This window comes from Ptychodera flava, chromosome 1 (assembly GCF_041260155.1).
Source record: "Ptychodera flava strain L36383 chromosome 1, AS_Pfla_20210202, whole genome shotgun sequence".
NCBI classification, from domain to species: domain Eukaryota; kingdom Metazoa; phylum Hemichordata; class Enteropneusta; family Ptychoderidae; genus Ptychodera; species Ptychodera flava.
The window spans coordinates 40,546,091-40,558,931 of record NC_091928.1 but is presented as its reverse complement, the minus strand read 5'-3'; the positions used below and the strand labels follow the sequence as shown (position 1 = coordinate 40,558,931).

The window sequence follows — 12,841 nt, the reverse complement described above, 5'->3', positions numbered from 1 at the left end:
GGTAGTCTGGTCCCCTGCCCCATTTATACCACTAGCTCCAATGCATTTTCGTGAGTAGCACAGCCAGCGGTAGAATGGGGCAGGGGACCAGACTGTAGATCTTGGCTGTCAATGCACTGCAGGCCTGCTGCACCATGCGCCAATGGTCATATCAAAGCGAAGGGGGATGGGGGTGGGTGTAGAGTATAGAGCGACATATCTTTCAGTCTATAATATAGTTTGTCCTAAGGGTTCCTGCAAAGCCATTGATAAAGGTGTCTGAAATTTCACAGCCCTGTCTTATACACAAACACAAACATCATGTGCATGAATTTAAGCATAGTATGACAATGACAAAGTGTTTGTAAGTTCAGTATGGGCTTTCAATAAGTGCCATTGTTTAATAACACTTCATATAGCTAACAAGAGATTAGCATCAAAATGATACACATTTATCTCACATCACTTTCCATCGATACTTGTCTTCATTTCAGACTTGTTTATGAAAGCCATCTACGCATACTGACAGTTATCAAATTTGGAAAACTTGGACAACATATTGTCAGATCGAAATCTCATGTCAAAGTCTGTATTTGACATCCGTATATTGCATAGGCACAACAATGATATTTTAAGGCAGACTCAAAGAGAGTGTCTTGAGGGCTCCTATACATCAATACCCCTACAGACATTCTGAAATTTCACAGCCCTGGCTTTCACTAATATATACACTATATATTTTTGTTGAAACTCTGAAGAACGTACTGAAAGACATAAAGAACGTTTTTCCTTCTAAAAATTGAAACTTTGACTTGATTTTCACAACGGTTTGAATTGGCCTACATCCAAGAGTGGAATGTTGATTGATACAAAACTCGTATTTAAGGAGCTTCTTTCAATGATATTGTGTCTCGGTTTTGACATCTGTAAGTTCAACCCACGGCATCCATGTATAGTTATGCAATTTAGGATCAGCTCTAGGATCAGCTGGTTCCACCCAGGGTTTCAATGCAGTGGAATTATACATGTCCAGTTTGTTTAATAACATTTGGAGAATATCTGTGAATAAAAATAAAACATAATTTGGTGTGCTTGTTAGCAAATACATGTATATCATATAAACCCACACTCTCTGCAAATTTAATTTGTCTAATGAGATTCTTTTGGAGAGTGACTACACTTTGTGGATGTCTTTGTCTGGTGGGGTACCAGCCTTGTAAAAAAAGTGCATTTGTCAAGTTACTGAGTTTTTCTGATAAAGTGACTTTTGTCTATGACTCAGACTGGTTTGGTTTATGAGTGAGTTTATATGGCTGTGTATGATCACGAGACGATTTACTGTACCATATGCCTTACCTGGATACTTATCAGCAAGGTTGTAATATTCACACGGATCATCTTTTATGTTATACAGACATGGTTTTGTTGTCTGACAGTTTGTATGGGCCTCTGACGGTACTGGTCCACAGTGAATCACATCGGCTCTTGGGTCAGATGAAATGTTATTGAAGATTGTGGTATTCTTTTGTTCTGTTGAATGATAAAATTTATTAATTTTGCAAACTAATTGCACTGGAAACAGTTTGCCCTCTACAAAAAACATGGATTTTTTGGAAACTTTTCATCAATTTGAGGAATTGTGGATATATCTTTGTGTCAACTTTATATCTTCACATATAAACCAAAAAAACTTCTAGTGTCCCAATAAATTTGTTGTATCATGGCATGTCATATCGGCTTCAAGGGCACACTGACCGGGAAAAAGATAACTTTATACATGTAGTCATTTACCGATTTATAACCAGATGTACTGTGCTAAAATGTAAATTATAATGTATCAGACTGTCACCACATTTGCATTTTACCTTTTGTTATTCCAGGTGGTACAAACCAATCACTTGTTTTCTCTCCAATGATAACTTTATAGTCTCCAACTCTCAAAGCAGCGTTGGCATATATTGGATCAATGTTGTGAAGGATTTCAGTCCTTGGAGACGGAATATCTCTACAAAGTAAATTCCAGAAATCAATATTATCAATGGCTAAAAATAATTTTCCTCAAGAGCTAGTTTTTTCTCTCACAGGTAGAATTAAATCTTATATTCACATTTCAATATCAATATGACAACAAGTGAAAAAACAGGAAAAGTGTCATAAAAGAGTAAAGTCCAACAAGCTCTCTGTATCTAAGCCCAGTCAGAGGGCTTGCCATTTCCATGTTAAGTTTCCTGCATTTGATTGACACGTCAAACACAATAAAGTGTTATACGGTCGTGATATCACGTTATGCAAGCTCCAAGCCTGGAGCTTTTTTCCCATGGTACAAATTACATGCATTTGATGAAGCCCTAAAATGCAACTTCCTGTACTATTTATTATCGGTTTTGTAAAAAATCATGCCAGTTAGAAATGGTGAAAATAGCTTTTCTGGGGTAAGTGACCACAAAGCTAGCACATATGTAAAAATCATCCTTGGTGAACTTCCCATTTAAGGGACCGTCTCAGATTGTCGCATAGGTTCAAAAAGCGAAATTTATTCATTTACGAGCGGGAGGGGGTTTGACCTCCATTCAAGAAGTGAACTTCACTTTCACACTTTTGTTTTTTGATTACAAGTTCTTTTTACATTGCGTGTAAAAATTAAAAAGTGAACACTCGTACGAACAAATTTTGTTGTAACTATATATAAATTCCAAATCGTTCATGTCATACTGACGGCAGTTAGAACTCAAATTTGATTGATTACTTGACCATGTAACGCGGTCAGGGTAAATGATGATATTCTTCAGTAGCTATCGCTAAATACTACATTGTACTCTCAAGCAGGTATCAATATTTCAAACTTTTGAACTTTCGTTCAGGGGGAGGGGAGGGGGATTGATGTAAAATGAAGGAATTTCATTTCATGAACTTATGCGACAATCTGAGACGGTCCATAAGTCAAACCCTGGACTTTTAATCCACCACTAACCCAAACCCTTTCCTTGACCCCATCCCAAATTTATGAGTGTGAACTGCCTGAATATTAAATGACGAGAGAGTAACCATCCTGAGTTCCTATTACCTAGAACAATAAAATCATACCATGTTATGGTATCACATGACACCATCTGACACACAGCCAATAGAAAGCCTTGTTGTAAACAAGTAATCACCTTGATATTGTGTCCCACATGTTGAATCCATCCAGATGATGTAAGTCAGAGACATTACCACCTGCTATGTGATACAATGTGGGCAGCCAATCCGTGATATGCATCATTCCAGAACAGAGCCTCTTGGGTTTTTCGAGGAATTTACTGTGTATAAATGCATCTCCCCTCACACCCCCCTCCCAGAGGGTACTTTTTGTACCTCTCAGAGGGGTATTGAAAGACTCACACTTTTCAGATGGACCCCCATTGTCAGTAGAGAAGATGATGACAGAGTTGTTGTACAGACCACTTTCTTTCAACACCCTTGTTACATTGCCAACAGACTCATCCAGAGCTGATACCATTCCTGGCAAAAGTAGACATTATTGCTGTGTTACTCATCTCAAGTTAGCATGCCCCTCAAAAGTGACAGACTTATTGTAAACTTTTGCTTAAACTTTCCTAAATGAAACTTTCAACCATTCTCTTACCAAATCAACACTAAAAATCAGGGGTCACTGTGCAAAGTTAGTTACTAGAGAAACAAATTTTCTATATACCGATGTTTACCAATATCTATAATTCAAAATGGCCGCCATCATTTTTGTCTATGGGGAAAAATATAAATAATGAATTTCGAAAAACTAAAACTGTGAAACATTTTCTTGCACCAGGAACTTTAAAATGAGCCCAAGCAAGTGGTAGACCAAATCAGTATTGAAAAAAATTAAGAGTCTATATATCTGTCCCCAAGGCACATTCTACCTTAACATTATTAGGCAAGTTGTGTTGCAGTTGACTGAAATTATATTGCATACTTTCTCAGAGAACTACTTATTCAAAAACATCTAAAGGTAAAAATAAAACAGCAGACCTCAAATTTTCTCTGTTAAAGAAGTTTTACTCTGTATGAAAAAGTAAAATTTTTTAATTGCAGTATGTATGTTATACATTGCATGACACTTGTACAGGTTTGCTTTTTCGAATGCTAAACTCTGCCCTCTGGCCCGTTTAATTGTTGTGCGTGTTTATGTCCTTAAACTGTCAGTTGATTGGCAAAAATATTTGACAAGGGCATCATGAGCATCAAGTGGGTCAGTTGGAATTTTCATAAAGACCATAAATTTGCTGAAAATCAATATCATGCCCCAGTTTGTTTTGTTATCTGGTTGATTGGCAGGTAGCACCACAAAGTGTTTCACCTGTTTTGTCCTAGTTCCCTAACTGCAACTTATGGAAATACATAACACTCTGACTCACCAGCATAAGTTTTACGTCTCTCATCCAGAATGTAAGGAAATCTACTGGTGTACCTATAGGGAGCTTCTAGCTGATTGTTATTGGAAAAGTGCACTGCTTGATGAGCAAAGTACAAAAACAATGGCTGAAATAAAGAAACAAACTCTCAGACTGCAATATTTACTCCACAATTTACTGTGATATTACCGAACTGCTGGCAATGTGTACTGTATGCAACAACGAAGGTTCCAGTATTGGAAATATTGTGCCAGGAGACTAATTGTATAACAAAGAGGATATGATTTCTTGTTTCCTTTTATAAATTTTTTTTCTGGTACTTTTACATTGAACATTTAGCCAAATGAACCATAAATACTACTGGCAAGCAGGCAAGTAGCCATTGAATAAACATTTCAATGTCAGCCTGTCCAGTGTATCATTGAAATAAAGTATCATGACAAAGCACAAACATGCAGAGAGTTGAGAAATGTGTCAAGATTTTCATGCCATTAAGACTCAGTAAACTCAAATACGCTGCTCATTAAAAGCTAGTCATATACAGTAAAGAGAAACTTAAAGTTGACAGATATATTCAATCATGTACATGTATTGGTCTCTGCCAACTCCAACTGGTTGGGGTTGGGGTTGGCGGAGACCATATATGATCCACAACCAATCTTTCGGTCTCTAACTAAACTTGTTGAGGACACACTCAGTACAATACACAGAAAGAAATGCTGGTTAAGTTGATGACAAAGAGGAGAATGAAAATACACTAGGGACTGTGTGAGTTGAAAGGGATCTGTGTCACATGTGAATAATTGCATTGTCCATAATGTTTATGGAGCAAAAATTAAGCAGAATGTTTCAAAGAGTTGTGGAATTTGAATGGTTGTCATGACTTTAATCAATATTTCAAAAATGAAAAACGGTTGGTGCTCTACCTTGTCAGGATCGTGTTTCCTGATAATATTCTCAGCATGCGTTGTAAACAACTCTGTGCTGTAATCACCAAACACTGACCTTTGAACGTCCATGTCGTGTCGAAGGTCAAAACCCCAATAATTTTGCTGAAAAAATTACAATACAAAGGGATTATACATGTATATCCAAATCACTTAAGTGACAGTTTAGACCGTGGAAGGTTTTTTAGACCACAGGTGGGTTTACACGTGTATTTTTTTAAACCTGAGGAATCTGATTAGTCGTTCTGTAAATATTCCTTATCAGCGATCTAAGCGATCTCACGTTTACACGTCAAATACAAGGTATGAATTTAGTTCGGGTCAAGCGCCCTCAGCAATATCTGGGCTAGAGAACAATCGCTTGCTTGCAATGGCGGACCCACACATCATGTAGCTGCTGTCTACGCTCTTTTTGTGTTCTGTCAACCAATCGAGACGCCTTCGGCGAAGAAATTTACTAGGAGAGAATATTGTTGGCCTCGCCCCGTCTGATGTCTTTATCTATTTCATGTTAAGATGAACACCTAGACAGACACCTACAATACAGACTCTTATACGGAAAATTGAGACAATCAAAGTTCCGGCCAATGCGACACTAGTAACACTGGATTTCCATGAACACGAATACACCACATTATGAGGCAATTGAATCAGTTGGCAGAGCATTAAATCAGGAAAGATCATCAAACAATCACATAATCAAGTAACCAACAACGAAATACATGATAGCTCTGCTAGAAATAATCCTAATAAACAACACATTTGCATTCAACGATGAATTCTACCGGCAAATATGGGGATGCTCTTATACGGAAATAATCTCGGTGGGTTGTTCGCCAGAAATAGCAGATATTAGGCCTTCATTTCACGAGACAGAAATGAGAATAATACTGAAACGCAAACAACAAATACCGACCTGGCTGAGGTTCAGGGACGATGTTTTCTGATTTTCATCGGAACACAACACGAACTCAATGAATTCATATCAAACATCAACAAAATGCATCCTACTTTCAAATTTTCGTTTGAAAGCTCCTCTCAAGAAATCACATATTTAGACCTGACTATCTACAAAGGTCGTCGGTACAACAAAGAGAATATTCTCGACATCAAGACCAAAAAAACCAACAGATATTTTCCAGTTCTTACAAAGAAACTCATGCCATCTGGCAGCAACATTCAACGGTCTGATCAAAGGTGAAACATTACCATACATCAGAACACGTAACAACGAAACCGATTTTACACAGAAAGTCACACAATTTAGTGAAAAAAAAAATAGTGAAAAATTACAAGATCGACAATATAAAAAAATGAAATAGAACGCATTATCAGAGAGACAGATCATAAAAGCAGGAAAAGACTGCTTGAACAACAAAAAGAAACCAATAACGCCACCAACAATACAATAGTCTTCATAACAACGTATAGCCCGTACATCGACACGACAAAAATCAAGAAGGCCCTGACATAAAACTGGAGTGAACTTGAAAAAGACGAAACACTAAAAAAACTGTTCCAAAACCAACCAATAATCGCATATAGATGGAACAGAAATATAAGCGACACACTTATAAGCGCCAGACTTCATCGGATACTTTCTGTAACCATACTACCGTATACAGGCGACATACGGTTTCTATTCCCACTATATCGTACCCGCCATGGCTAAGCGACATTTTACATAAAACAGCCAAACATGATGTACACTTATATTATACACAATATCATACACAAAACGCAAACAACCCAAGTATGAACGATGTGTGGAGTTGCTTTCCCTTTACTATCAGTTGCTTGCCCTTTACTAACAACTCATCGTAAAATGGCATCGTTTTTCTAGCTCTGCCACTATGACGGTTGTTGTCGGACACGGACTTGAACTGAGCTCGCAACCGTTTGATTTTGTTGTGGCATTGTTCCGCTGTCCTCTCGAGTCCCTTCTCCCTGGCCTTGGCAGCGACGTCTTCATACACTTGCCGATCCCTCGACGTGCCGTCCATCATACGGGTGACGTTTTCGTCTCTCCAGATTGAAATTAGTAGCCTGATCTCTTCCTGTACTACCTCCGTGCTGTGACCAATTGTTGCCGCGATCGCGAGAGCTTCTTACTTGAACACCGAACATTGTGGTAATGACCGAACCGAAGACAGGATATAGTTCGGCGTTTAGTTCGGTGTTCTGGTCACACGTGTAAATAGGCCATTGTTTAGTACGGAGCTCCGAACCTGGACCAGCCCTCTGACACCGAATTAATTTAGTTCTTTGTTAGTTCGGTGTTGTCTGTTCACACGTCCAACTGACACAGGTTTATATTTATTCCGGTGTCTACTCCGGACTTAACTCCCACGTGTAAACCCCCTTTACCTCAGTTTGTAAATAATACATACTTTTGATCACAACATTAAACAATTATTTGGGATATAAAACAATAAAGTAGATGTATAATTTTTCACAACAAGAGCTGCTGTAATGCAGACTTCACTTCTCTCATCTTTGAAAGCATAACTTTCATTTTTTTAATATTGAAGAAGATCACAATTCAGCACATTTTAGTTACAAAAGCTGATGTGCACAGCCAAACGTGGAGGAAGAAGATTTGGCATTGAACTTTACTCACCCAATGTGTGAAATGAGTATAGTAATCTTGATGCCCAAGGTAAAAACCATAGTGAGAATCAAAACCTCGGTAAGTTGGTGTGTATTCCTTTGCAAAGTAGCCTAGGTGCCACTGTGAAATGAAAAACAAATCAATTTTCAAATTAAGACCAACAGTTATACAAACCAACTGTTGAACAGTACATACGTACGTGAAACACTTACTGAACTATCTCATGATGGGTAAGCATGGTAAACTGTGATTTCCTAGTGAAAACTTAAACGTTGTGATAACTACATGTATTACACGCACTGTGGATGTACATATCTCACGTTCATACAAATTGTGTTTTAAGAAAGGCTCATCTGATAATCACAGAGGAACAAAAATCTAACTTACCTTACCAACTAAATGAGTAGCATATCCCAGTTTCTTCAAGTAATTCGCCAAGGTGCTTTCATTCAAGGGTAATCCAACTGGTTCATCCGGGGTGATTACAAAGTGTTGTAAACCTAAAGACAAATGTTTTTGTAGTGTCACATATCTGTTACTTTACATTGTGCTGCACCCAAAATTTTCTGAGATGCAAGTTTCCTACATAAAGTATGGGAATTGAATCCGAGGTCTTTCTCTAAAGCCTTCATATGTCAATTGGCTGTAAAGTCTATGCAGAAATGCTGCCCATATTTAATACTGCCCATCATATTTCATATCATTAGACTGACACAGACACATCCATGTACTGCACTACGGTTAACCACAATAGCAAAATATACACTTGGCACTTTGCCTGTATAGAAAGCTCTGTAAATTGTTGATGCTTTAATGACTAGTTTATTGCTGACTCACCAGTGTGGATAGGGTACTTGCCAGTCAACAAAGCTGACCTAGTTGGTGTACACAATGGTTGTACATAGTAATTGTGTAATATTACTCCATTGTAAGCCAAGTCATCAATGTTTGGGGTGGGAATCTGATCAGATCCATGGAAACTCACGTCATCCCATCCCTGTAAAATAAAGTGAACGATTAATTGCTTACAATTTTAATAAAATGTGTCTCTGTGAGTGAAATCTGTAAAAAATAGCAGTGTACACAGTAATTATGTTACTTTTATGAGGTAATGAATTAAGGAAGTACTGATTGGCAAGCAACATGATTCTGAAAAAATTCAAAAATTAAAATAACATTGTTCATGGTTGCTGGTTTGTTACTAAATATAGAAGTACGTGTGCGACATTGGACAACGCTACTTGAAATGGACAAATTTTATTAATGTTGCATGCGTGGCTGATTTTGTAGCTTGGACCCTGAGTCTTGAATACATCTTTTAGTGTTCTGATTGTTATACGAGCAGTTGCCTACTAAGATGTTATTTTCATCAATCTTGCAATAATGGGTGATTTTCAAAAGCATAATCTAAACATAGTGTCGATTACACTAAGCAGCTCACATTTGCTTTGCTTTTGCATATACTTAAAAAATGTGGTCAAATGGTTATTTTGCATATTAATTATTTTGCATATTAATGAGAGAACAATGATGTGATTTTGCACCCTGTTGAAATAAGGGGCAACATCAAAAGTTCAATATAATAAATCTAACTAAATTGCTTAAGTTTGGCCTCAGACCCCCCCCCCCCCCCTCCCCCCTTCTAACTTAACTGACCTAAAATTGAAAAACGATGCGGACTCATACCCTGTACTAATTCTTACAAACGACGTACCAATGTACCATTGAATTAAATAAAAATTGAAAACCATTATAAAGTAACAAAAATACGGGTGACTGGATCAGTTTTAGCTTACAAAGACAGCCTAAACATAGTGTCGATTACACTAAGCGGCTCACGTATTTGCTTTGATGCAGGCCAGACGTGCATATACTTAAAAAATGTGGTCAAATGGTTATTTTGCATATTAATAAAGAACAATGATGTGATTTTGCACCCTGTTGAAATAAGGGGCAACATCAAAATTTCAATATAATAAATCTAACTTAATTGCTTAAGTTTGGCCTCAGACCCCCCCCCTCCCCCCTTCTAACTTAACTGACCTAAAATTGAAAAACGATGCGGACTCATAACCTGTACTAATTCTTACAAACGACGTACCAATGTACCATTGAATTAAATAAAAACTGAAAACCATTATAAAGTAACAAAAATACGGGTGACTGGATCAGTTTTAGCGTACAAAGACAGCCTTGAAATCGTAAAATTTGCCAAAAAGACGTTAAATCGTTTTAGACTGCACAGAAATTAATTTGGCCAAAAAACCCCCCCACCCCCAAACTTAAGCAATTGTTTTTTTTCAAACATCGATCTTTTGACGTCGCCCCTAACATTATAAAATATCACATTTATGGTACATGATAAAGAGAGTACTATGTGCAGAGGGTGACACAAGATGACTTACAGGTACCTTTGATCTGTAGACCTGTGTTAGAGGCTCATGTTTTGTCTCACTAACATGTATTAATTTACTAGCTTTTTAGTTTTTTTACTTTCATTTTCACCTTGATTATTGCAATAATTGCACTGTGATTGTGTATGATCATCATCTTCAGAACTAAAGTTAAATGCTTGCAATAACACGAGAATTTGTAAATTAAGTCAACTCACCAGGTCGTCAGCCAGAATGAATATGATATGCGGTGGTTTTTCAGTTGTGATTGTACCTGCAGAACCCAGCCAGCAGATGATACATGCTAGGAAACGTACTATTGCCATGGCAACTAATCACTCAGGGTATAAAATAATTTAAGGTGTATTGCTGCTGTATTCGTCTAGAAGAGATAAAAATTATTATACATGTTGATATACAGAGCTTTGATAACTGTATAGCTGCATGTGACGGTCATGGTGATACTGATCAACAATGATCTTTCTTGAATGTTTGAAGTTTAATCCATCTCTACAATCAGACAATCAAAGGGATGCTTGAAACTTGGATAGCAGTAGACATCGCCAACTTTCTCCATGAAGTGTCTATTCTAGCTAAAATGCACTCTAATAGGCAAATAAATATTCTTCACCGACAATGAGTCACTAGTGTTAACTCAGATTTCCGCATGTCAGAGTTACATTGATATGCTTATTGATACACTTTGCTATACTGTATACATAAATTACACAATTGTTTCAAGATCGAGCCTCTACTGACTTTAAAGCACTAAACAGCATTTCGATAAATAAATCCTTTTGTCGATTCATTTTGACATTTTCCTGATTACTTTCATTTTGAATGAGCCTTCTGCTTACTCCAGTCTCTCCACCAATAATCCCTCCACACACGATTAGTGGAGGAATTGTGTGCGAAATCAAGGATTTGCATTGGATTTCAAAAGTGTAAATTAATTAAAGTACACAGTGGTAAAAATGAGTACATAACAAATATCTAATGATTGGTTTACTGGATCTTTAGCCCTTGTAAAACTCTATACTGTTTAGTGTACGTTAGTTATTAGAAAACTTGATTTCACGAGGTACTAGGTACCAGTCAAGGTGATTTCACAAAGCAAGGTCCAGATATGGAGTTACCTTACTTTTTGATTGGTGTCTCAGTTGTTCTCAATCAGCTGGTTGGTCACCGCACCGTTCTGAAATGCTATTAGATACAAGGAACGTAATGATGGGGCGGTAATGTTTACAATACGTCACCTGTTTGACGGGTAAATGGCGAACTGGGCGTATGCTGACGCGAGGTCAAGAGGTCGTGACCAAATTGCCACTTGTTGACTCACGCCTTCTTCCCCACTGCGAATCCATCGTTCGTTATGAACAATTACAATGAAATAAATACAGACGGTCTGCATGAACCTGCATTGCGACACGATCGGACCAAGGAGCTAAAGGGATTAGCTTCATGGTCGGACACAACGCGCAACGCGCGACCAGTTTAGTTTTAGTGTGCATTACCAATCAAACAAATTACGCATGCGCAAATATCAGCTGTTCGGGCGCTCCATTTTCAAATCGCAGTTCCCGTCAATCTGATTAAAATTAGATGTAGGCTAGATCAGTACGGCGACGTCTGTGTACTTGCGCGGTATTCTCTTGGTGTCGCCTCTGTCGCCTAGAGGCGACAGCAAGAGAATAGTTTCTTGTTCTATTCCTAAAGTGTGATGAAAAGCCCATGGACAGTTTTTAGATTATCAACACAGCCATATTTGTAAGTCAGCTTTGTTAAGGTTAGGGGTGGACCATTTGATATCCTGGGGGGGGGGCTTGGAAGATTTGGGGGAAAAAAAGATGCCAGGTGGAGTTGCTCGAAAAAAAAAATCTGGCTTTAAGTGGCTGATGGAAAAACAATTATGGACCATTGCGACTCGGAAAAAAAAAATCTTGGCAATTGTTCGATGCACACTGCAGCATCAATAAAAATCAAGCAGTAGCTCTGGAGTTTTATAAAGCATAAACCATTTCAAGCTTGAGGAACAATAACTGAATATGAACAATTGTACAGTATACATGACCTTCTGATTAGAGGAAGTATGCTGAAATTGAAATTGCTCACCAGTGTTTTCCAGAAATGTGTAAATCTGAATGTATGGATTTTGTCAAAATACCACAAGAAGAGAGACAGCCTGCAAACATTTTACTATTATCGTTTGCGTATAGAAAACTCATAACAATGAAAAAATGCGTAGAGACTCAATCCAATGCGTAATATTATTACGCATTGGATCGACTCTCTACACATTTTTTCATTGTTATGAGTTTTCTATATACGCATGTTTTATTCGTAAATGCGAACACTGTTATAGTGAATTATCTTACCGATGTTTTTCTTAACAAAAGCGAATGTGTTTTGATTAGAATAGAATGAGTTTGATGGTTTTGGGGAAACTACTATGTGGTAATGAAGAATGGGAATGGCAATGAAATGAGCAGACAGCGGGTGATTTAAGATTAATGCCATAAA

The 12,841-nt window shown here is 37.6% G+C and overlaps 1 protein-coding gene across 3 annotated transcripts; it reads right to left on the bottom strand.

Moving 5' to 3' along the window:
* Window positions 1-340: 340 nt before the first annotated feature.
* LOC139137227 (arylsulfatase J-like) lies at window positions 341-11,850 on the bottom strand. 3 transcript variants are annotated; one of them, XM_070705233.1, is made up of 11 exons: window positions 11,578-11,850; window positions 10,540-10,703; window positions 8,766-8,925; window positions 8,316-8,428; window positions 7,938-8,048; window positions 5,297-5,422; window positions 4,374-4,497; window positions 3,135-3,480; window positions 1,845-1,984; window positions 1,336-1,509; window positions 341-1,038 (listed from the first exon to the last, which is right to left on the bottom strand). In XM_070705233.1, the coding sequence occupies exons 2-11, from the start codon at window positions 10,645-10,647 to the stop codon at window positions 875-877; spliced, it is 1,566 nt and encodes a 521-aa protein (XP_070561334.1). In that variant the 5' UTR covers window positions 10,648-10,703; window positions 11,578-11,850; the 3' UTR covers window positions 341-874. The 3 variants fall into 3 exon arrangements, with proteins under 3 accessions (XP_070561334.1, XP_070561320.1, XP_070561329.1); XM_070705219.1 differs by having other exon boundaries at window positions 11,463-11,622; XM_070705228.1 differs by having other exon boundaries at window positions 11,458-11,599.
* Window positions 11,851-12,841: the final 991 nt, after the last annotated feature.

Bases quoted from the DNA above. Each gene is read 5' to 3' on its own strand.
- LOC139137227 (XM_070705233.1), bottom strand. From the start codon at position 10,647: ATGGCAATAGTACGTTTCCTAGCATGTATCATCTGCTGGCTGGGTTCT. The intron at 8,049-8,315 runs GTAAGTTAGATT...TTCATTTCACAG, and splicing joins CTACTCATTTAGTTGGTAAG to TGGCACCTAGGCTACTTTGC. The intron at 1,985-3,134 runs GTGATTACTTGT...TTTACTTTGTAG, and splicing joins ATGTGGGACACAATATCAAG to AGATATTCCGTCTCCAAGGA.